Source organism: Paramormyrops kingsleyae, chromosome 10, assembly GCF_048594095.1.
Source record: "Paramormyrops kingsleyae isolate MSU_618 chromosome 10, PKINGS_0.4, whole genome shotgun sequence".
Taxonomy (NCBI): Eukaryota; Metazoa; Chordata; class Actinopteri; order Osteoglossiformes; family Mormyridae; genus Paramormyrops; species Paramormyrops kingsleyae.
In genome coordinates, this window is record NC_132806.1 from 29,044,839 (window position 1) to 29,071,823 (window position 26,985).

Here is a 26,985-nt window from a genome sequence, read left to right on the forward strand (position 1 = left end):
GCTATTCGTTGATGTGTAGGTCCGGTTTTAAGCGATCATTTAAAAATGCATGTCTTAATCATTCGTCACCGACAGACACTAAATAGCAGTTAAGATATGCAAGATTTAAAGAAAAAGGCCTTAAAATGCATCTTATAAAGCCTTGCCGGGTTTGCAATAGAGCGCAGTTAATGATATAGACCGGGCGCTGTGCAGAATACCTGTGCAGAAGAAAGGGTTCTTCCACGCATACACCTATAGTATATATACAAACGTATCTTCAATAAGTGGTAAGTACAATGCATAATGTACAGCGTATTGCACTTACCAAAAGAAATATGTTCAAACTCGAGGAAAGGAGAAGCCAGGTTTGAAGCGCACGTTCCCTTTCTCCCTGTCCATTCATGCAAAAGAAAAGATCGAGACTTCTCGTGCGACAGTCGTCCCGTCCGCTCGATTTACTCCAAGCGATCCCTTGATTTATGCCGTTCGGCCGAGCTTCGGCCACCGCTCGCTGACTGGGCACGCGGGAGGTCCAGCCGGCGAGAAGCGGCAACCCGACTGCGCGAGCGTGCTGTCTGTGTGTGCGCGAGTTCGGCGGCTGTCGCGCCGTCCTCCCTCACTTTGCGCCGACGCGAGCCAAGATGCATCGTAAGCACGAGGCTTTTCCACGCATTTCGCATGCTATTCTAGTATTCAGCGGAATAATATGAAATAGTGGAATTTTTATAATGACGGCCATTTGTTGTGTTTGCAGCCAATCATGGAGCTGAGCCGCTTATTGTCGGTTAAATAATAGCACGAAGACTTAATTGTCCATAATTTGTGGTATTACATGATTATTTATGCAGGTGACATATTTCAATAATCGAAATCTTTCTGTGTGGTCTGTGCATGAGATGTTAGTTATTATGAGCGTCATTAGATCGATTTTAAGTGGAAGAGGTAAATTAATGAAACTGATGGGTTGACAATCTGTTATTCATCTTCATTTGGTTAGAACTTGGTAGGTGGGGTTGTGAAGTGGATGCACAGAGATAACTGAAGGATTTAATTTTGGAAAACTGGGGTACCTGGGGGAAATGAGTATGTTAGGGGTCTGCCTCAATGTAAATCATCCACACCCATGAAAGTACCATGGATACAGTAGGTTGAGCATTTTGATACTATCACCCAAACCGGGTTTCTCAGCCTTCTGTCACGTAACCATGACCACGTCCTCACACATAATCGCTCTGCTGTGACCTCACAAAATTAATCTTGCGTCCTTAGACCCCCTCCGGTGCCTGACCTCACTGAACACCGTATGCTGCTAAACAGCAACCATGTCCAACCCAGTGTCCCCTTTGGCATCAAGAGTCACCTTGCAGAAAGGTCAGACACGGGTGAAAGTGCCGCCACGATAGCCAAACGAACAGAGGAGCTCCAGCCCGGAACATTCTGCCCGGAGTGAGGGGGAAGCCCATCTAGGCTGCGTGACAGACGGCGTCGGCCTTGTTTACTTATTCATTACCCTTCTAGGCTGCCCCCACCGTGGGACATAAGACTGCCTCTCCCTTGGGGAGCGCCTGAAGAGAAGGGAGACGGGAATGGCATGTCCAATGAGCCGCTGCATTCAACCTCAGAGCTCCAGGACTGGGTCTGATCGTGGCAGGAAAATGGGGGAATGAGGCGCAGAGACTGGGGGGAGGGGGATGAGTGCCGGACGAATGGGATGGAGAATTTAATGGGGAGACCGGAGACAAGGCAGAGCACAAAAAAACAGGCCAACGAGGAACCGAATGATGAAGGTAGGTTTTCCTACGAAAGCCAAAGCTAATCACCAACAGGGCCTAAAGCTTGGCAGGTTAATGCGAGGATAATATCGTCTGCAAGATTCTGTTCCTCAGAGTAATGCAGCGCGATAGGACGAGCCAATGTGCGGGTGACCTTCTAAGACTGACCTAACAAAACAAAGGCAGAGCTCTACCGTGTATTACCCAGAAGGCCCAGAATGCCAAGCCTGTTCTGTTTTCAATGCTTTCATCTACTGCATCTCCAGTGTCGGTTTGTGTGTGCATATCTGCACACGCTCAGGTAAAATTGCTCTGTTGACAGGGCCGAAAGTGCTAAATTTGAACCTAATTGCTTTATATTTGCTGTTTTCATTCCATATGGCTTTGGGCCCTCAGGTTTTGTACAACATGTAGCTGGGATACTATTTGTAGTGTTAAGCATCAAAATCCCCCAGCCGTCAATAATGCCCTTCAGCGATAGTGATCTAGTTCAACTGGTTTTCTATATTTTATAGAATAAATTCTTTTTGTGTGCATTTCCTGGTTGTTATACATATATCAGGCCCTATTTTTACTACTGAACCATGGAAAAAAAGACACAAAAAATAGCTGCATAGAAACCATGCAGGATATTCAAGTGTTTATAAAAAGAGGCAAAAAAAATGTTTTAGTCAGAGGTGTCTGTTCGGCAGCAGAAAGGCTGGTATGTTTTTCTGCCAACGCTTCCCCCTGCTGAAGCAGAAACAGGCATAGGTGGACCTACTTTCTCATGCCTTTCTCACGTCCTGACCCCAAATCTGTCCCATGTGGCTCTCTGAACAAAATCAGTCAGCAGTAAGGCCGGGGAGATGAGATTCCCATCCGAAAAGTTAGTTTATGGGAGTATTCAGGGACTGTTTAAAGACTATTTATACACTGCTCAAAAATACAAGTATCTTTAGTGATTTGACCTTGCGGCTAATCTCCTGTTGTAGCTGCAACAATACCACCTGACGCCCTAAAAAAAGATGCATACATCATTTTCAGTGTTTTCATTAATAGACTTTACCAGCAACACCATGCTGACCAACAATCAGCAGGCTTTAATCTCCAATAGTATCTGCCAGGCCAACAACCAAGCCTGTAGCATACACTGCACACATATCCTGATTTACAAACACGCATCATCAGAGGCATCAAAGGGGCAAAGATTCTTCGACATATTCAGGGTCCCAGCACTTATAGTCTTTCTGAATTACTGAAACACTACATTTCATTCTTGGAACAAAACTGCCAACTGCCAAAACTCATTTATTGAATTAGTCACTTGTTTGGTGAAACACAATTTGCAGATCTGAGTCACCCTTTTTGCAAAACTCTAAACACATTATCTTTCAAGACACATTTTGCACTGTGGTGAACTTCAACGCAAAATAGGAAACAGTCCACAAAAGTTAAGCACAGCCAACACACGGTAGTCGCCATTTAAACACAATGACTGTTTCTAGACATGAGAAGAAGCCAAAGAGTGACTAGAAGATAGAATACATGCTGGAGGAGAGTGCAAGTACCATAGGTGGCTTGAATTTCGACGTCAAGGTACAAACGGGTCACACAGCGGATTTTTCCCGCATTGCCCAGCAAGGGAGAGCATTTTCTGTGATGTAGACAAAGTTTTCTGTCCTGACGCAGCCCAGAGACATGGTGATGTGGCAGAGTGAATATTCTTCCGTGACTGGGGCTTGACATTTTACTGTAATATGCCTTTAATTTGGATTTTATACTTTGTCCTTTACAGTAACCTTCCTGGAGTACTGAATACTGCAAACATCACATAACAGTTTATTATGATTGTACACAAGCATTTTTTTTTACTATAGTCTTTTGCTTTTCTAATTTTACAGCTCAACATGCAAAAGACCACATCCACAGTAAACATTTCTCTACATGCCAGCAACAGATTTGACTGGTAGTGTTCAATATGCAAAATTATATATAAAATTGGGTAGGCAGGGGGGCATTTTGTCTGGGGGGCCCAAAATTTCACACATGAAAATAACATCAGCAGAGTCCTGAAAACATGGATTCATTATCTCATCCACAAGGATTCATTATCTTTACATTATACATGTAACTAGTAATAATCACACTGCATTGATTTGAGTTACCGCTCCCTATTTGACAGATATGCTGAGAGTTTATGTTCTGCGATAAACACATTTGTTTATCTCTGATATTAGCTGTTATTTTGCTGTATAAATGTTACATAGATGAGGAGACCAGAACATGCCCTGTCATGGATCTCGTCCGTCCCTAAGACCACACTGCGTTTGCGTGCGTGTGTGTGTGTGTGAGTGTTTTTAGTCATTGTTGATGCATCTGCTGACAAGTGCCATTGGCAGAGTGCAAAGGAGGCTGAGGGGAAATCGGGGGTGGGGGAGGCGGGGGGCAGGGGATCAGAGGTGGGGGGGGGGGCAGCTGTTTCACAGATGCAGCGTGACGGCTTGATTTGTCCTTTTTTTTTACTGAAATAGAAACAAAACGGAGAGACAGATAGAGTGGGCGAGAAAGAGAGAGAGAGAGAGAGAATAAGGGAGAGGACTGAGAACTGTAAACCTGCCAGCTGGGGCTTAAAGGAGCTGCATAAATGCCTGCATATCCGGCCGCCGTCCCTCTGGAGTGTGCAGGCTGTCATGTTGGCAGGGAAGTGATTCTGAAGGATGAGGAGCTGCTGCCAGGGCCGGAGAGAGACCCGCTGGGCCCGTAAATGCCACCCTGTCAGCGCCCTGGATGTGGCCTGGTTCCTGTCCCCTTCCCGCATCTACAGTCTGGAGTAAAACCATCACAATTAAATGCTGAATGAGAAAGATTAGCGCATGATTACGATATCTCTTCTCTTTCAGTAACAATGCATATGTGCAGTACTGTGTTGGGGAGGAATTGGGGTTCTCAGAATAACTAAAACGTGTCAGATATTAACCTTGTTCTTGAGTAGGATTTTTTGCTCAACGGGTATGTGATATTTTCCTTTTTACCATTTGACCACCAGATGGTGCTACATGCTTACAAAAGTAACATACTATGTAGAAGCACTCGCAGTGTCAAGACAATGCAATTGAGTGTCATTTATTTCTTTAGCCTGCTTAAGTTCAGTTTTATATGCAAAAATATAAGAGCAATTTGTATTGATATTATAATGACATTATATACATTTGTTTTTTCACTTTAACATTTAACGGCTAATTAAGTGATACAAGATACTCATTGAATGGCCCTCTGGCGCACTCTGGCGGCTGGAACAAATATTTTGCTTTTTGCTTTCCCCTCCCTATTATCTTTATTATAAACAACAAATGACTCTTATTAACTAGACATCCGACCTCCTGACTGTTATACGCTAGCCATTCAATTAAACGTTAAATCATTTGAGTGTCCTTTCTGAAGCCCTTTTTACTTCTGATACCAATGCTTTGCAAATTTGTGGTTAAAATCTAGCTCTTAAGCTGTTAGATCGATAGGGCTTCCGACTGAAAACAATTAATGACATTGGTAGACATTCTTTTTTTAAAAAAAGCATAGTTACCTGGAGAAAATCTATGAAATTGTGAATATTTTTGCTACTTACGGGGGCTTACATTCGGCAGATCACCACAAAGCAGGACGGCAGGAAGTTCTTACGAAATTATCCTTAACGACGACTTCGCTTGAACTTGGCAGTTGGAGATAATACTTATACAAACAAATCAGGGCCCTGTGCAGACTGAGCTGAGCTTGCTGGAGAGTTCAACCAAAAACAGTCCCACCTAGGCCCCGCGGACCGAAATGTTTGTTGTGAACATGTGGGACCCACCACAGCGAGTGCCGACATTTTACTGTCCACTGTCGTTTTGTGTCATTTCAAAATCAAGAGGCTGGCGCTGCTTCATCTGTTTGCCATGAAACTGACAGACAATGAGACAGAAGTCTATCAAATGAGATTTAATAGAGAGGGACCAAGCAAAATATGCTTTTTAGTATTATTGTTATTTTTCTGGTAAGGGTACCCATGTGTTATGCATCTAATATTGATTCCAAGGAAGCAGCGGAGGTGGGGCTCGCATGGCTGGTTTTTCGGGTATTTCTCCTCCGGATCCTCCCCCCTCTTACGGTAAGGCCTGTCTCTCCTCTCTGCTATGTGCCCGGTCATGTTCTCTCCCTGTTTCGATAACAGCGGCAAACATGCGTGCTATGAAGCCCCCCTCACTCGCTGCCATGTTTTTCATAATCATGTTGTTTTTTGTACTTTCACTCTCAGGAGTTTAAGGCCAGTTTGGGCAGCTTTATTGACGCAACATAAGACGCATCAATCAGCAGGCAGATAAGAAGCGGCCGCCCAGGGGGACAAAGAAAGCATTAATAAAGATCAAGACGGAATATTAATTAGAAGCCACTGGGAGCCTAAACGGCGGCCCTGGGGAGGAACTGGGCCGCATCCTGCGCTTGGAGCTCAATGAACCCCATATTCCTCTGTCCACTTGGGGGTAAATGTGTCTGCTTCTTGAAAAAACAACATGGTGGTACACAGGCACATTCGCTTTTTTGGGGCTTTGGATACATGTCCCCGAGGGGGTGCGGTTTTGTGTTTCTTCTTTCATGGAGTTATTTACCAGATGCCTTGCCTCAGCACGAGTAAAGACACCGGGCGTCAGATCAAAGTAGCTCCAGGAGCTGGATCTGACACGTCTGGAATTTTGCGGTCGCGAGATCGAAGCTCGTCAAAAACAAGGAGCCAGAATTTAATTCTCTTCATGGCAAATAAAAAATAATAGCCGTCTGTACCTTTTCTTGAAACTATTGGATTTTATCTGTATCTCTTGAGCTTGGGTTTGATTCTGCATTTGTCCAACGTTCATTTGGTTCCTCTGAGCAACTCTAACACTTTTGTACCATAAAGTGAAGCATCTGTCCCTCTTTCTCTCTCTCTTGCTCACCCTCGCCTTGCACCCCTCCCCCTCTCACCACCACTCCCCAATGGAGTCGTGCCCCTCGTTCTCCCCCTCTCCAGACGCCCATAGACACATTCTCTTTCTCCCGTTCTGTGTTCAACAGGATGCTGCCAGTTTGGTGCTGTTTACATGCCGACTTTTTCTGCTATTTCGGAGAAGCGCTGCTTTCTGCGTGATTTTTTTTTTTGTCTGAGGGGGAGAGTATGAGTTTGTACATGTGTTTGTGAGTGTGTGTGAGAGAGAGGGAGAGAGAGAGAGAGAGAGAGAGAGAGAGAGGTGGGGTAGAGAGAAAGAGAACAGGAGAGAAAGCCGACGGAATGCTGTGATGTCACAAGTTGAGTCAGATACAAAGGCACGAGGACACATCTGCACTCCTACTCTCTGGGAGATCACGCTACAGGCTCCAGGGCTTCTGCCAAACATCTGCACTCCCCTGTAAGTACCCCCCACTTTCAGAGCTCCCTTTTCCTCTTCTTTCTTTCTTTGTGACTGCAATCCACTTCCACAACTCTCCGTTTCCCAGTCTTCCAGTTAATGAATATGCAATGAGCTCAACTCACTTTTACAACTCTTAAATTTGAAGGCAGTCCAAACAGAAATTCTTAGACTGGCACAAGGTTCAGGTTTCAAATCTCTGTCCCTCTCTCCGGTGAGCTTGGTAATCATCGGGATTAACCACGAACAGATTTGCTGACTGGCAGTATGACAAGCTCTCAGAGTGTCCAACTTCTTCTTTGTCTCGGAGTTTAGTGCCATTTTTTTTTGTGACCGTGGCAGCTGCCGTGACTTTAATCACCAAACCGGGTGGTGCTGTGGGACTCGGAGAGGCATATTTCTCACTTAGTCCTTTGGTGCGAGGCTGAATGAAGCAGGACTGCCCTCTGGTGAAGTGCACTGCACTCTGTTGTGAGTCCCAGCAGAAGCCACTGCTTCATTGCACCCCCAGAGCAGGCAGAAAGGAGCGATCTGTAGGCTGACCCAGGCGGAGGGAGGGACGAGAGTCCCATGACAAATACTAGACCGAGACTCTTTACTTTCATTTGCTGGACTGCCTCTCATCACAAAGGAAAAAAGCAGGGGTGATGTGTGCAACTCAAGATGTGATGTTCGTCTTCCTTGCGCAGGCATGCAGCTGATGCGTGCAGTGTGACAGGCGGACAGGACCGCGGCATGAACAGGGCCACACCGGGACGGTAGAGGGAGCAGAGCGCTTGGCCGAGTTGCCGTCCCGCTGCGACACGAAGCCGCCTTACAGCTGACGGACTGACTGACTAGCACCTGGGGCTGAGCGGAGCTTCCCCCCGACGGCTGCCAAAATGCTGCATCAGATCCTGAAGGACATGTACATCGATCCAGATGTCCTGGAGGCCCTGAACGAGGAGCAGAAGAAAATCCTGTTCCTGAAGATGAGGCAGGAACAAGTCCGACGGTGGAAGGAGAGGGAAGAAAAGCTGGAAAGCGAAGGCGCTGGGGATCAGATGCCAAAATCGAAGAAAGGTACAGTTTGGGCTGCTGCTTCTGAAACTGATGCCATAATCAGATCTAATTGATTCCACTTCTGGGGGGCTGTCAGATTTTGCTGCATCTTCGGTGTGTCACCAGCGTGTCACGATGGCCTTTTAGAGCTTACAGCATAAGATTACCGTGGGGACTGTGCTTGATGTCACTCTGGGTTGATTAAGGTCATGGGTGATGTCATGATGGAGGTATACATTAAGCTTAATTCAGTCGGCTATGTATTTGTGGTCGCTTTTGTTCTCACGGCCCATTGTAGGCCTACGTGGGCCACCTGTGCTTCAACTGAGTGTTCGCATAATGACGTGGTGCAGTGATCACCTGAGCAGCCCGGTGACATGTATCATGCGCTCTGGATAACTAACCAATCAGGGTGAGCCATCGCTTAGACCAATTAGGATTCTCTGCATCTCTACAAACAGACTCCGCCAAGCCTTTGACGATGGTGATCAGCTGTACGCAAACTGCACGTCCCAGTAACCAACCGCGTGCTAGGCCGACACAGCTGGGATAAAAACGCCAAGCACTGACAGGAAATGCCTGGCACTTTCTAAATAGGGACTTTATTTCTGAGAGTTAAACATGAGACTGGACTTTTTAACTAGTGGAAATGCCTCATTCCATAAATGCCATTGCCGCTGCATGTGAGGTCCGGCAAAAGTGGGTAGATGGCAGATACCATACCTACCAGAGATCCATCATGATTTGGAAGCTGTGATGTGGCTCTCAGGAGACCAAAGTCCCAGGCTGATCTTCTTCTTACAGCAAGGCTGGGGAACCTGATCCATGGAGGGCCGGTGTGGGCCCGGGTTTTTGGGATGGCCTATCAATCAGCCAATAATAAAGCAGCAGTTCTCAACTCCAGTCCAGGGGACCCACTGTCATTGGCTGATTGAGGGGCCACCCCCAAAACCAGCACCCACACCCGCCCTCCGTGGATCAGGTTCCCCAGCCCTGTCTTACAGCCTCATAAGGAGCTTTGTTTGGGTGTTTGTGAGCAGTGAGGGCAGTGCCAAGAGCACGGGGAGATTAGAAAGGAGGAAATGACCAGAGAAGTCTTAAGGAAACAGGAGAACACTGGACTTTCGGTACAGACCAGACAGGGGGGGCATGTATGATCCAGGAGAGCTTATTCTTGAGGGGGGGTGCCTGAAAGTTGGCTCAGCCCTGCCTTTCTGCATTCTCTCTTGACAGCCTGTCTGCTTATGGGGTTTGGCTCTGTTATCACCCAGGGCTAAGCGCTCTCAGGGTGTGCAGGGGAGAGAGCAAAGTCCAGGCCTCCCCTCTGCAGAGACCTCAGGCCGCGCAGTGCTGGGAGCTCCATCCAGACACATGGCTCTATTGTGGAGACAATGGGAGCACCAGCAGCACGTGCTACAGATGGCTAATTCAGGGCAGCGGGCGCATCGCAGCCGGATGGGGCGGGGGGGTCTGTCTCGGCTTGGCTGATGACAATGCACTTATTATTAAATGGGAATGTCAACTGGCGAGGAGGAACAGGCAACTCTGTATTCCCAGAGCAACAGCGCAGCTGCTCCCAGACGTCAATTGTTAAGGTTTTTCTTGTAGTACCCTGCTGTTACACAGCTGTCTCTCCCAGGTAAAACCTCACTGCTATAGGGCTGTCTTACCCTGGTAAAACCCCACTGCTACAGGGTTGTCTTGCCCTGGTAAAACCCCACTGTTTCAGGGCTGTCTTACCCTGGGAAAACCCCACTGCTACAGGGTTGTCTTGCCCTAGTAAAACCCCACTGCTACAGGGCTGTCTTACACTGGTAAAACCCCACTGATACAGGGTTGTCTTGCCCTGGTAAAACCCCACTGTTTCAGGGCTGTCTTACCCTGGGAAAACCCCACTGCTACAGGGTTGTCTTGCCCTAGTAAAACCCCACTGTTACAGGGCTGTCTTACCCTAGTAAAACCCCACTGCTACAGGACTGTCTTACCCTAGTAAAACCCCACTGTTGCAGGGCTGTCTTACCCTAGTAAAACCCCACTGTTACAGGACTGTCTTACCCTAGTAAAACCCCACTGTTACAGGGCTGTCTTACCCTAGTAAAACCCCACTGCTACAGGGCTGTCTTACCCTGGTAAAACCCCACTGCTACAGGGTTGTCTTACCCTAGTAAAACCCCACTGTTTCAGGGCTGTCTTACCCTAGTAAAACCCCACTGCTACAGGACTGTCTTACCCTAGTAAAACCCCACTGTTACAGGACTGTCTTACCCTAGTAAAACCCCACTGTTACAGGACTGTCTTACCCTAGTAAAACCCCACTGTTGCAGGGCTGTCTTACCCTAGTAAAACCCCACTGCTACAGGACTGTCTTACCCTAGTAAAACCCCACTGTTACAGGACTGTCTTACCCTAGTAAAACCCCACTATTACAGGGCTGTCTTACCCTAGTAAAACCCCACTGCTACAGGACTGTCTTACCCTAGTAAAACCCCACTGTTACAGGACTGTCTTACCCTAGTAAAACCCCACTGTTACAGGGCTGTCTTACCCTAGTAAAACCCCACTGCTACAGGGCTGTCTTACCCTGATAAAACCCCACTGTTACAGGGCTGTCTTACCCTAGTAAAACCCCACTGTTACAGGGCTGTCTTACCCTAGTAAAACCCCACTGTTACAGGGCTGTCTTACTCTAGTAAAACCCCACTGTTGCAGGGCTGTCTTACCCTTGTAAATTCCCAGTATTACAGAGCTGTCAAACACTGATAACACATTACTTTTACAGAACTGTCTGACCTGGTTAATTCCCTTAATTCCTCACTCTTACTGTGCTGCCTTACCCTGGTAATACCTCACTCTTACAGGGTTGGCCTTACCTGGTAAAGCCCCACCCTGTCTTATTCTGGTAATACCCTTAATAATTACATTGTTATAGAGCTGTCCTGTCCCGGTCAAACCCTACTGTTACAGGACTCTAACAGCACTGACCAGTTTTGTCATAGATTGCCCTTGGGTGCAGTGGCACTTACGCTGCAGTAACAGCTTTTACTCTCTCATCCGTTCATTCATTCTGCCACAGTCACAGTCATTTAAAGAAATAGGACAATATGCTGGGAACACAAGAAACAGAATAAACACCGTCCCATGCTGTTGCAGGAGAGAAGCATTCTGGATGGGTTATGGGCGAGAATGGGTTAAATGAACAGCAATGTGAAGCTGTTTCCGTCCACGTGTGTGCGTGTGGCTATGTGTGTATGTGTATGGGTGTAGGAGGGCGTGTGTGCGTCTGATTGATTTTCTTGGGACATGTTTTTGGACCCCACAAGGAAAAACTCTAAAAATCTGTGAATGCAATCAAAAATTTTGTTTGGTTACTTATGGTTAAGGTTAGAACTAGGTAGGGATTAAGGTTGTCATTGCTGGGATTAGGGTTTTGCCCATAGAAATGAATGGACAGTCCCCACAACTATATGAATACAGACGTGTGTGTGTGTGTGTGTGTGTGTGTGTGCGGCCTGTGGACTGAAGCAACTAATGCAATAAGTATCTGTAATAGACCTGTTCGCATTTCCTGCAATGTTTTTCCTGCATTTGATCTTCATCTTTCCAGGCATGTACCTCCTTGGTAGGAAACACAGAGAGGAAGAATGTTCTAGATGTATTTGATTACATTCGCTGGATACTTTTCTTAAAGGTTCTGTGATGAGCCGTTACTGTTCCCATAATCCCTGTGTTTCCCTTTAGGGGTAAACAAGCTGCAGATATGGCTGCACGACTGCTGCGGTTTCCAGTGCTCCTCACGGCACGGCTGCCTTTCCTTGTTTTATAACTGATGGGTGTATTCATGGGAAATCCATTAATTGGTTGGATTAGCCACACTGAGATGTTTGCATGAATGATTGCGATTATCTGCTGAAGCACGTCTGCATCTGAAACCAGAGGGGGAGTGGAAACTGGCCTCTGATTTCAAAATGCATTCAAAGGGTTGTTTTCACTTGATTTTTGGTTGGGGGGTATCTGGCTGATTCTGCAATAGTGGAATGTACCGTCCCTGTTGCTGTCCCGAGGATCCTAGCATGTGCTGAGTGTTCAGCATCTCTGACCAGTGTTTATGTGTCAGGTGCAAGTGTCACAAACCCCAGTGCACAGCTCAGTGCCGCTGCAAGAATCAGCCTCCCGTGTGTCACTTTGGGGCTGGTGCACGCGGCGGGGAAACGCGAATAGGTTATCTCTCGCTATTACATCAGGGTCCTGGCCAGTGTCAGCGGAAGACAAAGAAGCAGAGCAGATGAAACCGTCAGGGAATAGGAGGGCCTCTGAAACCCCGGGCAGAACGGGGGCAAACGAGCCGGGGGCAGGGCAGGTAAACAGGCGACGGGGGCACTGCAAGCCGTGGGTCACGTGACGCGGGACTTGTCTCAGGTCCTGGTGAGCAGTGGCTCAGTTCACCATGGCAGCGTCGAGTTACGGTGAACCCGCCGAGATTCGATACGCGGAGAGAGCGAGCGAGAGAGAGAGAGATCATGCCCTCACCAGGTCGATGCTGGGGGGGGGGAATGTGTGGAGCAGGGAGGTGCGTGTCATACACTGTGGGGCCCCCCTCTGCGTATCCTGCGATCCTGACTCTGACCTCCTCGCAGTGCCCCCCCCCCCCCAGCCACGTGCCCAGCCCCTTGCAGGTGCTCCCTACAGGGTTACAGAGCGCCCTCTGTAATTACAGCCACTCCTGCAGGAAGGAGGTGCTTTGTTCCCATCTAGCAGTGCAGCCCAGCTCCCCTCCGGTCTGCGGTGGAAATGTGCCAGAAGGCAAGTCTCCGAACCAGGAAGAGCACTTTTCACGAGACGCCATGGCTGTTTCGGGCGAGACTCAGCAATTACCCGGAGAAGTCCATAATTAGCTGCTTCGCCCTGCCAAAAGTTCTAAAACCAGACTGCAGCCCTGGAGTTTGTGCCATCCCCCCCTTGCCCCCCATTTCTGAAGCTCCTTCCAGGCTGAGCGAAGCCCCGCCCCCAGCTTCTGCCTCATCAGGGCACCTGGGAGCTCGACGGCCAAGCAGCGTGCTTTTGCTAGGCGGGGGAGCGAGAGCCTTAATGGGGGAGCACACTCCGCATGTCTGCGTGGGCAGGGCCGCAGGCAGAGCCCGCCAGTCCAGCCTGGCTCCATTTTCCTCTTTACATTCCAAATATTCCCCATGTCACCTGAGCTTCCAGAGTGGAATGCCGCCTCTGCGAGGCTCACCGGCAGAACCAGTTGACCGCGTGTCCCTGCTTCAGTCAGGAGGACCCTTCCTTTCCCACGCTAACATCTGCTATCAGTGGGAGCGTGCTGAAGCGAGCTGGCAAACTCCCGGTGCTGAGAGACCCTCTGTGCTTTGCAGGTCCCAGTAAGAATGTCTCCTGGCTCCTGGGCCGGGATGGAGATGTGCACGTCAATGTGATCGAAGACACGGACGAGCCGATGTCCTCCACCGTCATTCTATCTCAGCTCAGGGAGCGCAAAGGGTCAGACCACAATCGCCGACTCCTACACAACGACTATGCCTTACTTTCTGATCTCACCTGCAGTGCAATGAGCTCATTACCCACCGTTTGCATTCTCAGGCACCAAACAGATCTCAGGTACAATCTGGAAAACAGAAGCCCTTCAGTACCAGCCCAGACTGGGACAGAAAACGTTTCACCCAAACCAAACATACGGCTGGATTTCAAGGTTTGTGTCTCTGTGTGTTTGTGTGTAGCCACCTGTGCTTGTGCGTGTTATTAAACAACTGCACTGAACAATGATACGCTTAACTGATTATGGATGTGTTTGTCTTATGGAAGTATTACCTGATTGTGTACATTTTTAAGTAGTTAATAGACAAAGAAAGATGTAGCCAGAGTTATATATATATATATATATATACACACTATTTTCTAACACACACATACACACTCAAACACAGAAACACACACATGGCTGCCAAAACTAATGTCCTCACTGGCAGTTTTATAACAGCGATGATTTTTTTCTTCCGTTGTTAAAGGCGTAGTACTTAAGGCCTCTTTCTCCCTGCAGGGCGTTCCTCCCTCCCCAGGGCCACGCATAGTTGCACCCTCACAGGTGAGCCGGGGTTCGTAAGTGCTGCGTGGAGCAAGGGTGTAGGGGCGCTGACTGACGCGTGTACATACGTATCGCGCCATCAAAGGGAAGGGTGGACCCGAGGTTAGACAATCACGATTCAAGCCGAGCCTATTTCATGGTTCACTTCACAAGCAATGATGGATATTTTGGTAACACCACTCGAGGGAGCACAAATAATGTAGCAGTACACTCTTACTTAATCCATTAATTAACCAGTAACTAAGTGTTAGTTAAGTACTGATCCCATGCTTGTTCATCATTAATAAATCATGACTGTTCATGTAATCCATTCAGAAACTATATTTGTTCCTGATTTGTTCTTGAGTAGTAACTGAGTAACTTTTGTGTCCCCACAAGTGTTATTGATGTTTCTGCTACGTACAGTAAATAGGGGTGATAATGGATTGAGATTGCCTTATCATAAGAGGCAAGTAGCCCCCAAATCATTACCCACCTCAAAGACTTTGACCCACAATACGTGACGGTCAAAAGTAAGGACTTAGAGACACGTTTTTGTGAGTCAACAGCTCCATTAATAATGTCGGCTAACCTGTTCGCTCTGACTGAGACATACATCAAAACCTGGAGCCCTGCGTCAGAGTCCTTCACTCGGCGTGAAATAGTGATCGTTTTGGGCTGGTTTCTTAAGCACACAGCGCTAGGGAAATTCCCAGCAGTGATTCGGAGAGATGTGATCTGAGTAATCAAACACACAGAAACAGCAAAAACGTCAGTAACAGAAGCTGGTGTGCTGTTTCACACAGTTTTTATAATACATATTAATCCATAATCCACGTTGTTATTTTTAATTTTATGTATTAGATATATCACATTTTCTCAAAAAATTGCTTTCATTAAATTATGTTCGTATTAAATTATTCAAAATTATATAGATTAGTTAAAAATACCGGTGATTAATACATATACCAGTTCAGCGCTGACACCTTCAGTGTTTGTCTTAGAGGAGGTAACATGAATTATTTCCTGATCCCAACACACCGAGAGCTGCTCCTGATTCCTTGTTAATATTATTTCCTCTCTTCTAAAGGTAAAAACTGAAGACTCCGCGCCGGAGCCTAACTTGCTCCCTCTGCAGGAGCAACCTGGTACCGCAGATGATGTAAGCATCCACTCAAAGCACACGGTCACACACACTAAGCACTGAACCTCTTGACCCTCCCCATACACATTTGAATAAGTTTTATACGTAGCTCTCGACATGTCTTCCGGTTCTCACGATCACCCGGTCAAGCTATAAACGTCGTCAACAATTTGTTTCAGTAACAATGGTAGAAGCGGAGGAGTCCCTTACATAGAGGGCTGGATATTCAGCCTTGACACATAGATAAGGGTGAGAGCCTCACCTCCAGCGTCTAGCCTTGACTTGTGAACAGTGTCTTGCCAATACTTGCCTGTATCTGGGTTTCAGTTTTGATTGTAGGATGGGGGGGGGGAGGGTGCAGAATAGGGCTGTTGATCTGAGCAAGTAGCCCCCTTTCCTTCCGGGAGGGGGGGGTCTACTCTACTGCCTTTGCCATTCTGATCATTTACCACGGCAAAGTGGTGCCAAAACCACATCAGAGCGCTGAAGTTGTATCGTTTCATTCAGGAAAGGCAGTCATGACCGCCGTGCCGCCTTAGCTTAGGTCAGCTAACTTCCCCGTCCATGAATCATATGGTCATGGTCATATGGTTACCGCTGAATGGATCGCACATTACATATATTTACGGCATGTGAAATGTAACAGCGGGGAGCTCCGTTTGAGGCTGGCCCGCTCTCGACACGCTGTGGTCCTGCTGGCTCTGCCCCCCCCCATCCCAGATCCACTTTCACACAGCTGTTCTGGGCCTGTTTCAGTCGGGGCTTGTCTGTCATGTCTGCCCCATCCTGCCTTGCTGTGGAACAGCTGGTGAACAACAGCCTCGTTTTGCCGTCCTTCCACCATGCTCGTCTATATTTGTCCGGGGATAGGGCTGTAGTGTGTGTGTGTGTGTGTGTGTGTACGGACTAGGTTTATATTACTTTGTGGGGACCAAATGTTCCAAACGATATAATAAAAACCTGATTTTTTTGACGTTGTGGGGACCCTTTTTCGGGTCCGCACAAAGATCTGTGAATGCAATCAAAAAAGTTAAAATGGTTACTTAAGATAAAGGTTAGGGCTGGGTAGGGGTTAAGGTCATCATAGAAATGAATGCAGAATCCTCACAAAGATATAATTACAAACCTGTGTGTGTGTGTGTGTGTGTGTGTGTATATTTGTGTGTGTGTGTGTGTATGAACATGAGCATGCATATCCCTGTTTCTGTGGCTGTGTTTATGCCTGCCCGCTTCTTGCATGTGAATGCCCCTGTGTGTGTGTGTGTATGCGGCCGCCCCCCCGCCCATGAGCGAGCGCACGCGTGTGCGTGTGACGGCAGCCGGCAGCTGGAGATGGGCCTGCTCGAGGTTCTCCCTGAGCAGATGGCTGAAAAACTTGAGCAGGGAATGAGATGGCCTCAGACGGTACGGCCGCCAACTGCAGATGGACGGGATCGATTCTCCTGGGGCAGGGCCGCGGAACTCTCCCTCCGTGCAGCAGGGGGCCCCGCGGAGCCACGCAGAATCAGCCCCTGTTGCGCGTGGCTCTCCTTCTGTCGCTCCGAGCGACGCCATCGCCGTGGCGTCCAAGCCGGCATGATCACCCACCCCCTGGCCGTTCTAAGGGAGTCATATCGTTCATGCTTTAAATCCCTTTAAAAATTCATTAGCTCGAGGAAGATTACATTTAAATCACAGCATTACGCCGTTCCCAAAGTAATGTGGCCTGATGCATCGGGGGGGGGGGGGGGGGGGGAGCATTACATCAATGGTGAGCAGTGAGATCACCAACCCCCCCCCCCCACCCCCACAAGCGGTCCACGTTCCTGAGCAGGATTCCGGACTACCAACCAGGCACAGTGCGTTACGTTCACACCACAATCAATACAATATAATGCGCTATACATTATTAGTGCGCACACTCCTTTATCATATGTAATGTATTCCATTCCCATAACAATAAGGTGTGTTATTAACTTACAGTGTGATTCATGGTGCTTCATGGGACTAACCCAAAAGCCATTTACGCTGCCATTAAGCATAGCAGATAATGAAGTCTTTAAAGCAGCACTCTCGGCATGCTGTATCCAAAAATTACACGTTAAATATTAATTATTAATTAGAATTGGGCACTTGATGTGTACTTCAGTATTGAAGTGTGGATTGTAAATACACTCTTTAAGGTATATCGTACAATATTGTTGATCTGAACAAGATGAGCCGGCGTGAGTGTTTGTGAGTGCTTGTGGGAGTTATACTTAAACGACAATGCTGTGAGGACAAAATGAAAAATGATCGCTTTAGAGAGATAACCAATCAGATTGTAGAGGAGGTGGGTCCAATCAACCAAAGGAAGCGGGACCAGTACATCTGATTGACCCACCTCCTCTACAATCTGATTGGTTATCTCTCTAAAGCAATCATTTTTCATTGCGCCCTCAGAACGTTTTTGTGCAAGTAAAACTCCTGTGAGTTTTGTGATATCGACATACAGACCATGCCGCTGTTTGTGGCTGCCAAGGCTGTGTGGTTTTTGGGTGACATGTGAATGCGTGTGCCGCCATATCTGCAGGAAGCCGTGGAGGACGAGGGGTCCGACAGCAGCGGCACGGAAGACTCGAGCGACGTGATTCTCCTCTACCGACCTCACCTCACACCTGCCCACCCCATGTCAATCTCCGACCGGCTCCTGGCTCGAAACTCCCAGGGTCAGGTGGATGACGTCTGCACATCAGAGACGAACGGGCCCCGCCCACAGGCCTCCCAGAAGATGGAGCAAGGTGAGCGAGGGACACACGCCCCCCTCACATTCAGCGTCATGACCCCCTGTCTATACAATTGATTCGTTGTCCTATATTTGCAGGTGTAAATTTTAGCTCCAGAAAGTAAAAATCCAGACCAAGGTTTTATTTCAACCAACCAGTCTGGAGTCACAGTCACAGAGTCCACAACTGGTTGGTTGAAACAAAATCTTGGTCTGGATTTTTACTTTCTGGACCTGAAATTTCCAACCCCCGCCCATATTACACTACATTTTCAATTAAATTTCCCAAATATCGTCACATCCTCACTTGGTGTGTGGTTCAGTAGGTTAGACCTCTGTGTCTGTGATTGGAAGGTTTACAGTCCTTAGCAGTCACATGTTCCTTGGGCCCTTAAGAAAGACCTTCCGTCCCTGAAATGCTGCTCCTGAGATGTCAAGCTTCCCTCTGAACTGCATTTATGTGCGTGTCACAAAGGAGACCATGGGATATGTGAAAAGAAGCATTCCGGTGTCCCTGTAACCGAAGCACAATGTCAGCTTTCCCTCTGCCAGACCTGGATGCTAGTTAGCCATTAGCGTCACATATCGACTGCACCAGAGGACATTTGTGTGCTACTTAAAGCACAAGCCACGCTATCTGAGTGCCCCGGCATGAATAAAACAGGGCCGCAGACGGATGGTTCCGGTTTCTTTGGGTGTGTACCACATGGTCTTTTTTTAGCTGAATGTGGTGGAGTTTCCTCATGAAGTCGCCGCACCTGACGGGGATGAATTAGCCGGCGGCCACGTGGCTGCCGGTGACTCACTGGGGCCCTGATCTGGTGCGACTCGGAAAGGCATCCTGCCGGTGGCGGAACTGGAGCAAAACAGAAGGTCACCGGGCTACTGAGAAACATGAAATTCCAAGGCACATTTTAGTGAAAAGCTATTATCCCTTAAATGTTTTTATTTTTCGACTTGCAGGCTTAGTTATGAGCATGCTTACGCAATGGAGTTTAAATATGTGCTAATGAGTGATGTGAGACATTTTCCGGAAAGGGTGACCTTTATTCCTGAAACGCATCTTCTCCGCCTCAACAGGCATAAGACAAACATCTAAATGCTTAAATTTGACTCAGAGCTGCTGCTGAAAAGAGATGGGCTTATTAGCACCACCTGGTGGAAATTTACTGAAATTGCCATAACAATGGGAAAAAAAAGTATTACGCAGTGTCGCCGTCCTAACAAAGAAAAGAGCTGCACTTTCTATGGCCAGTCTGAGATTAGTGCAGACAACAGTGGCAGTAACAACGGGTGAGTCTATTACTAGTTGCCTTATTAGTTTTATAATAAAAAGCTCCCTGAGACACGACAAGGGACGTAACATGTCAGGGAGCGTAACTCGATGGTCATACGTGTAGCACAATCGTGCAGTGAAGGCGTTTATGAAGTGTGTACCTTTTCGGCCACCTCTGACACGCGGACAGCAGGCATGCTCAGCCCTGCTTAAGCTAGCGAGTTAGCAGCCAGATATCCTGTGCTAGAGAGATGTCTTTAATATAAACGAACTGACAAAATTTGTGTTTCTGCTTCTTAGGAGTTGGGCGGCACTTAGCAAAATCTCGCCTAGGGCGCCAGAACACCCAGAGCTGACTCTGCCTGGCTGTGCAAATGGATAAAATTATAAATCACTTTGGAGAAGTTGTGTGTGTGTGTGTGTGTGTGTGTGTGTGTTTGATTTTGATGTGCTTTTATATACTGCAATGTGGAGAACAAACATTTTATCGGTCCCCACAATGGAAAACTCAATTTTATAAAAATCTATGAATGTAATCACAAAACCAAACATGTTGAAAGTCTTGTATTTTGTTTGGTTACTTATGGTTAAGGTTATGGCTGGGTAGGGGTTAAGGCTGTCATTATTAGGATTAAGGTTTTCCCATAGAAATTAATGGAGAGTCTCCACAAAGATTGGAATAGTGGAGTGTGTGCCCAAATGTGTTTGTGACACTGTGTGTGTGTGTGTGACTTTTGTTAGATGTATCTGCATGTGTGACTCTGTGCATTTCATTTATCCATGTATGCGTGATTCTGTGTGTCTGATGTATTTGTGTGTTTGTGACTGTGTGTGTGACTTTGAGTGTGTAACTTTGATGTGTGTGTGTGCATGTGAGTCTGTTTTTAATGTATCTGTGTGTGTGTGTATGCATGTGAGTGTGACTCCGTGTGTATGTGACTCCGTGTGTGTGTGACTCTTGTGCGCTTGATGTGTCGGTGTGTGTGTATATGTGCATGTGTGCAATTCATGTGTGCATGAATGTGTAGCTCTGTGTGTGTGTGTATCTGTGTGCGTGTGACTCTGTGTGTGTTAGATGTATCTTTGTGTGTGAGTGTGTGTGACTCTGTGTGTGTTTGATGTATCTCTCTCTCTGTGTGCATGTAACTCTGTGTGTGACTGTGTTTGATGTATCTGCATGTGTTTGATGTATCCGTGTGTACGCACATGTGACTCTGTGTTTGGTATATCAGTGTGTGTGTGTGTGCGTATGTGACTCTGTGTGTGTTTGATGTATCTTTGTGTGTGAGTGTGTGTGACTCTGTGTGTGTTTGATGCATCTTTGTGCATGTGTGTGTGTGACTCTGTGTGTGTTTGATGTATCTTTGTGCGTGTGTGTGTGTGTGACTCTGTGTGTGTTTGATGTATCTTTGTGCGTGTGTGTGACTCTGTGTGTGTTTGATGTATCTTTGTGCGTGTGTGTGTGACTCTGTGTGTGTTTGATGTATCTTTGTGCGTGTGTGTGTGTGTGTGTGTGACTCTGTGTGTGTTTGATGTATCTTTGTGCGTGTGTGTGTGTGTGCGCGTGTGACTCTGTGTGTGTTTGATGTATCTTTGTGCGTGTGTGTGTGTGCGCGTGTGACTCTGTATGTGTTTGATGTATCTTTGTGTGTGTGTGTGACTCTGTATGTGTTTGATGTATCTTTGTGCGTGTGTGTGTGTGCGCGTGTGACTCTGTATGTGTTTGATGTATCTTTGTGCGTGTGTGTGTGTGTGTGTGTGACTCTGTGTGTGTTTGATGTATCTTTGTGCGTGTGTGTGTGTGTGCGCGTGTGACTCTGTGTGTGTTTGATGTATCTTTGTGCGCGTGTGACTCTGTGTGTGTTTGATGTATCTTTGTGCGTGTGTGTGTGTGCGCGTGTGACTCTGTGTGTGTTTGATGTATCTTTGTGCGTGTGTGTGTGTGCGCGTGTGACTCTGTGTGTGTTTGATGTATCTTTGTGCGTGTGTGTGTGTGCGCGTGTGACTCTGTGTGTGTTTGATGTATCTTTGTGCGTGTGTGTGTGTGTGACTCTGTGTGTGTTTGATGTATCTTTGTGTGTGTGTGCGTGTGTGTGTGTGTGACTCTGTGTGTGTTTGATGTATCTTTGTGCGTGTGTGTGTGTGCGCGTGTGACTCTGTGTGTGTTTGATGTATCTTTGTGCGTGTGTGTGTGTGTGTGTGACTCTGTGTGTGTTTGATGTATCTTTGTGCGTGTGTGTGTGTGCGCGTGTGACTCTGTGTGTGTTTGATGTATCTTTGTGCGTGTGTGTGTGTGCGCGTGTGACTCTGTGTGTGTTTGATGTATCTTTGTGCGTGTGTGTGTGTGTGTGACTCTGTGTGTGTTTGATGTATCTTTGTGCGTGTGTGTGTGTGCGCGTGTGACTCTGTGTGTGTTTGATGTATCTTTGTGCGTGTGTGTGTGTGCGCGTGTGACTCTGTGTGTGTTTGATGTATCTTTGTGCGTGTGTGTGTGTGTGACTCTGTGTGTGTTTGATGTATCTTTGTGCGTGTGTGTGTGTGCGCGTGTGACTCTGTGTGTGTTTGATGTATCTTTGTGCGTGTGTGTGTGTGTGACTCTGTGTGTGTTTGATGTATCTTTGTGTGTGTGTGCGTGTGTGTGTGTGTGACTCTGTGTGTGTTTGATGTATCTTTGTGCGTGTGTGTGTGTGCGCGTGTGACTCTGTGTGTGTTTGATGTATCTTTGTGCGTGTGTGTGTGTGTGTGTGTGTGACTCTGTGTGTGTTTGATGTATCTTTGTGCGTGTGTGTGTGTGCGCGTGTGACTCTGTGTGTGTTTGATGTATCTTTGTGCGTGTGTGTGTGTGCGCGTGTGACTCTGTGTGTGTTTGATGTATCTTTGTGCGTGTGTGTGTGTGACTCTGTGTGTGTTTGATGTATCTTTGTGCGTGTGTGTGTGTGCGCGTGTGACTCTGTGTGTGTTTGATGTATCTTTGTGCGTGTGTGTGTGTGCGCGTGTGACTCTGTGTGTGTTTGATGTATCTTTGTGCGTGTGTGTGTGACTCTGTGTGTGTTTGATGTATCTTTGTGCGTGTGTGTGTGTGCGCGTGTGACTCTGTGTGTGTTTGATGTATCGCCTCCTGCAGCTGCTGGCTGTGGCCCTCGCCTCCCCTCACGGCGCTTCACCTTCACAGGGAAGGACACGCATTCCACCGCCGCTCCCCGACTCGGGCCCTGGGCGACGCTCGCTCCGAGCTGATAAGTGACGGAGCCTCCAGCCGCCACATAGCCCCCCCCCACCCCCTCCTCCCCCGCCCTCCTCAAATCAACCCCCTCCCATGCGCACACTCTCCCGCCCCCAGCCTGGCTCAGCGCACAGACATGCCGCTCCGGAATTCTGCCCTCTGCCCCACTTCTGGCCCTCCCCTCGGAGGGGGGTGGGGGTCTTTAAAGAGACAGCGTCCTTTTCCGCAGCCGCCCCTTAAGTTCCAGGGACCCCTGTGTTAACTATAATTTCCAATGTGCAGACAGCCCAGCCTTTAAACACACCTTGCTTCTTGGGGGGGACACATCACATTTTCCTTAAAAAAACACATCAGAAAATGCAGTACTTTTGCCAGGGTCCTATTTTCTGTTCTTATACTCTGCTCCGCCTTTCGGGGACCTTGGGAGCGAGCATGCACCAATGCTACGGTCTGCCACGCTGCCGCGATGACCTCGTAATTCACTCCAGGAAGCGAGTCTGAGCTCAGGGCATGGCGAGCCAAGCCGGGGGGTCACGCGGGGTCACGCTGGAGCGGGCCGGCATGGAGCGGCTGACGGCTCCCACATTCCAGTCACAGGACCGGAAGCAGTGGGTCGCAGTGGCCGTGCGTCCCAGCTCTATCTGCCGCTAATGACCGGCAGTTTAAGCTCCGAAAAAAATGCCCCCAAGGGCACTTCAGGTTAGTCTGTGGAGGAAAAAGAAAGGCAGAAATAATACTGTTTGAGGTGGAGCGCATAGATTTTTTTAAACTATTAAGGACGCGCCTTTATGAAGCGCACGGCGGCCACAGAAAGGCCGGCGTGGCTGCGGCGCGCGCGGGAGCCAGGGAGCGCTGGTGCGTGCACATCGCGCGCGTTTCCGCCAGCCGCTGGAGCGTGTCCAGCGTTTCCGTGGCGACCGCACAACACAGCGAGACAATCGGGACCGCGGCGGCAGCGCGGGGCCCACGCGGTGGTGGGAGAGGACATTAACACAGGAACTATGGGTCAGGGGCCAGCCAGAGCCAGGCAGTGCCGGGGGGAGGGGGTGGGATGGGTGGGGGGGGGTTGCGCGGGAAGAGGGGGAGAGGGAGAGAGGAGAAGAAAAGGGAGGACAGGAGGAAGACGGGTGTTGTTCATTTTAAAGGTGTAGGTGGGGGGGGGGTGCTATGACAGAGGGGTCATGCCCACCGGGTCGCTCTGTACCAGAACTGCACACCGGATCGAGCCCAATGAACCGCCGGTGTTTACCAGGAGAGCCCAGAGGAGGCGTGAGCACAATCACATCCGCGTCTCCCAGCGAAGGGCTAAAAATACGCCTCTCCTTGAGCCTCCTGGTGCGTGCTCTGCGTCTCTGCGCCACAGGCCCCCAGCGCTGTAATCCCCCCCCCCCCCACCGCCTTCTCCACAGCGGCTCCACTCAGCTGTGTCCCTTCTCCGCTTTCCTCGCCTGTGACCTCCACCCCCAAGCAGGGGGGTGGGGGTGGTGGGGGAGTGGGAGGTGGGTTGGGGGGGTAGATAATATCAGACTGAGAGCGTGCCCGGGCTGCCGTGGCGGGAAGCCGCTCTGTATGGCCGGCACTTGGGTTACGATGGCGACTGAGGCTGGAGTGTGTCCACAGACTGACCGCTTTCCATGGCAACCGGGGTCCCGAGGCGTGCCTGGTGCCGAGGTCGGCGGGGGGGACAGGCTCATCTTGCCGGCTGCTCGCGGTTCACTGCCGTTTTAATAACCCCCCCCCCCCACCCTTCTTACAGGCAAGGTCCCCCAGACGCCAGCCGCACCCCAGCAGGCTGAAGCCAGCCGCACGGGGGCCGAGGCTGCGGGGGCCGAGGCTGCGGGGGGCACCGTCGCAGGCCGGGGCCGTGTGGCGCAGCTCAAGAAGACCTTCAGCCTGGCTAACAGTCCCGGGACCCCGAGCCGTACCAAACCCCCTGTGCCAAATAAGCCCCCCCACCTGCTCGCCTCCCCCTCGCTCAGGTAATCCCTGGGCTACGGACACCCCTCTATGGACACTGCCCCCCCCCATGGACTGCAGGCCATCTCTGGAAAAAAAAAAAAACTACATGCATAGACACAGTGTTGGGTCTTTTTATTAAATTTTCCATCCATCCATCCACCACTTTCAGCCACTTATCCTGGTTGTGGTCACGGGATTATTAAGTTATTAAGTGTTTCAATTTCATTTTGGTGTCGCTTTTGGAATAATGTGCTAAATAATGTTTCCTTTTGTTTACATTTTTATGGTATTTGTAGTATTGCTGTCAAAGGGAAAAAAAAAGCCAAAGAAATGTTTCATACACTGATCTGTGTGCGTTTGATCACTGGCCCCACCCTGAGTGTGCTGCGCGTCTCACTGCCTCTGAGGGTTTAATGCGATATGTGTCTCACAAGGTGAGTGTGTGGTCTTTGCCTCATCAGCGGTGGATGGAGACACTGGCTCCCCTCCAGCGTCAATTTGCTGATGAGTCTCCTTGGGGCACCTGTACAGCCACCCCCACCCAACAGCCACGTCTCTCGATAAGCCACGGCTGCTGTCCGCACCTCAAAGGGACTCGTGGAGCATGTCCCGATCCAATGTTGCCTTCGCTCTAAGACCCCATGCCCAACAGGAGTAGATCCAAGTCTGGCTCTATCTCATTAGTTCCGGTTCTGTGGCTGGTGGTGGCGGGTCGGAGCCGAGTTTTGATCTTGACCTAAATGCAGATCCGCGGCACAGAAACGGCGGCAGTGGCGGCTCAGATGGAGCTCCTCTGAATCTCCATGCGGCCTTTGAATCCTCAGCTCGCTGCGGAGGGAGCGAGGCCCCCGGACAGCTGTGCCCACGGACGGCCGGGCCACCCAGCCACCCACCAGATCCGGAATCTTTCTTGGACCCAGCAGCCTGTGTTCATTAAGCATTTCCTGGCACAAAGGAACGGGCCATGGCCCAACCTGGTGGTCCCAGCTAAATGCCAAATCGACCCAACTGCCTCAACCATCACCACTGGCTGGGTCCAGTTTGAAGAGCTGCCTGGTTCTCCTTGACTTCCCATGAAAGGCTCTATGTGGTGAACCTCAGTGTGGTGTTGGGCTCTGAGGAACATCTGCACGTCTTCCATGTGTCTGCAGCACTGCCAGACCATCATCTCTCATTAGCTCGTCACATGACCACAGAGACTGACCAGCTGGACGGTCGAGTCCCCTCAGCCCCGGAAACCCTTCCTGAGGGCTGTAACTGCTGTTTTGGTTACCATATCCTGAGCAGCACATGGCCTGGGCTCAGCCTTGCAGACGACGGCACGCCGACGCTCGCCATCAGGCCGCATTTCACATGCGACGCTGAGGGTTTGCGACTCCGGCATGCAGCACGCGGCTCATCCCCTCGCCGGCGCAATAAAGTCGCTAATCTCCCAAGCTGCAGTCACGTGATCATTCCAGGATGGTGCAGGGGGCACTGGGGTCCTCCCCACAGGGGTAAATCCTGTCAGGAAGGGGGGGGGGGGGGGGAGAAATGTCATCCAGGGTACCTTGCTCATCTTAGAGGGAGAGAGAGGGAGAGAGAGAGAGAGCATGGCTGGGGCCCTGGGTGGATTTCACTAGGCTGCCCTCTGCTTGCAGCTCACAGCAGAGTGCGGAACCGAGACGGCGGAACGCGGCCAAGCAGGAAAGAGCGAGAGGGAAGGGATGGACAAAATGGAGGGATGAAAGTAAGGAGGATAGAGCGGGAGAGGAAGCTGATCTTTCGGTGATCTGGCCTCACCTGTAACTTCAAAGGCGTGGTGCCACACAGCCTGCGTTTATTTGCGTTTGGCTTGTTTTTGAACTTTCTCGGCAGTTACCGTTTTTCGGTAAGCAAAACCCCGTCCCGGCTCGGCCATCCTGCCCGGTTCTGTTCTGTTCTGTTCTTCCTGGCCCGGTTCTGTTCTGTTCTGTTCTTCCTGGCCCGGTTCTGTTCTGTTCTGTTCTTCCTGGCCCGGTTCTGATCTCCTGGGTCCTGGAGGCAACAGAACCTTCCGCTTCTGCGCCCACAATAGCGGCGGCTGTTCTCCGGCATGCTGAGACGCTGCGGAGGTGCTTCCGGGCGACCGGGGGCTCACAGCTACCCCCCACCCCCCCCAAAGCCGCCTCCCTGCCCCCCCCACCCGCTACCCCGGTATCCTCTGATGGGAGATAAAAGGAGAGAGAGACGAGTCTGTCTGCCTTGCCCAGGCTGTGTGTGTGTGTGTGTGGGGGGGGGTCATGTATGGATTATGTTGTAGGGACCGAATGTCCCCGCAATGTGATAAAAAAACTGCTATTCTGACATGGTTGTTACAATTTTTTTGGTCCCCGCAAGGGGAAATTCAAT

The 26,985-nt window shown here is 49.2% G+C and overlaps 2 protein-coding genes across 3 annotated transcripts in view; one reads left to right on the forward strand and one right to left on the reverse strand.

The window, feature by feature from the left end:
• The window catches only part of psd2 (pleckstrin and Sec7 domain containing 2), a 37,911-nt gene extending 37,303 nt beyond the window's left edge, over nt 1-608 (reverse strand). Inside the window, exon 1 of one of the 2 annotated variants that reach the window (XM_023797700.2) lies at nt 308-608. The gene's annotated coding sequence lies outside the window, so the exon portion shown is untranslated. The remainder of the gene's footprint in view (nt 1-307) is intronic. The other variant, XM_023797699.2, reaches the window with a different exon arrangement.
• A 5,979-nt stretch (nt 609-6,587) lies between these two features.
• LOC111836413 (uncharacterized) lies at nt 6,588-24,961 on the forward strand. The gene is made up of 8 exons (XM_023797666.2): nt 6,588-7,153; nt 7,843-8,215; nt 13,567-13,690; nt 13,790-13,898; nt 14,247-14,291; nt 15,361-15,432; nt 17,966-18,173; nt 24,413-24,961. The coding sequence occupies exons 2-8, from the start codon at nt 8,035-8,037 to the stop codon at nt 24,637-24,639; spliced, it is 966 nt and encodes a 321-aa protein (XP_023653434.1). The 5' UTR covers nt 6,588-7,153; nt 7,843-8,034; the 3' UTR covers nt 24,640-24,961.
• The last annotated feature ends 2,024 nt before the right edge of the window (nt 24,962-26,985 follow it).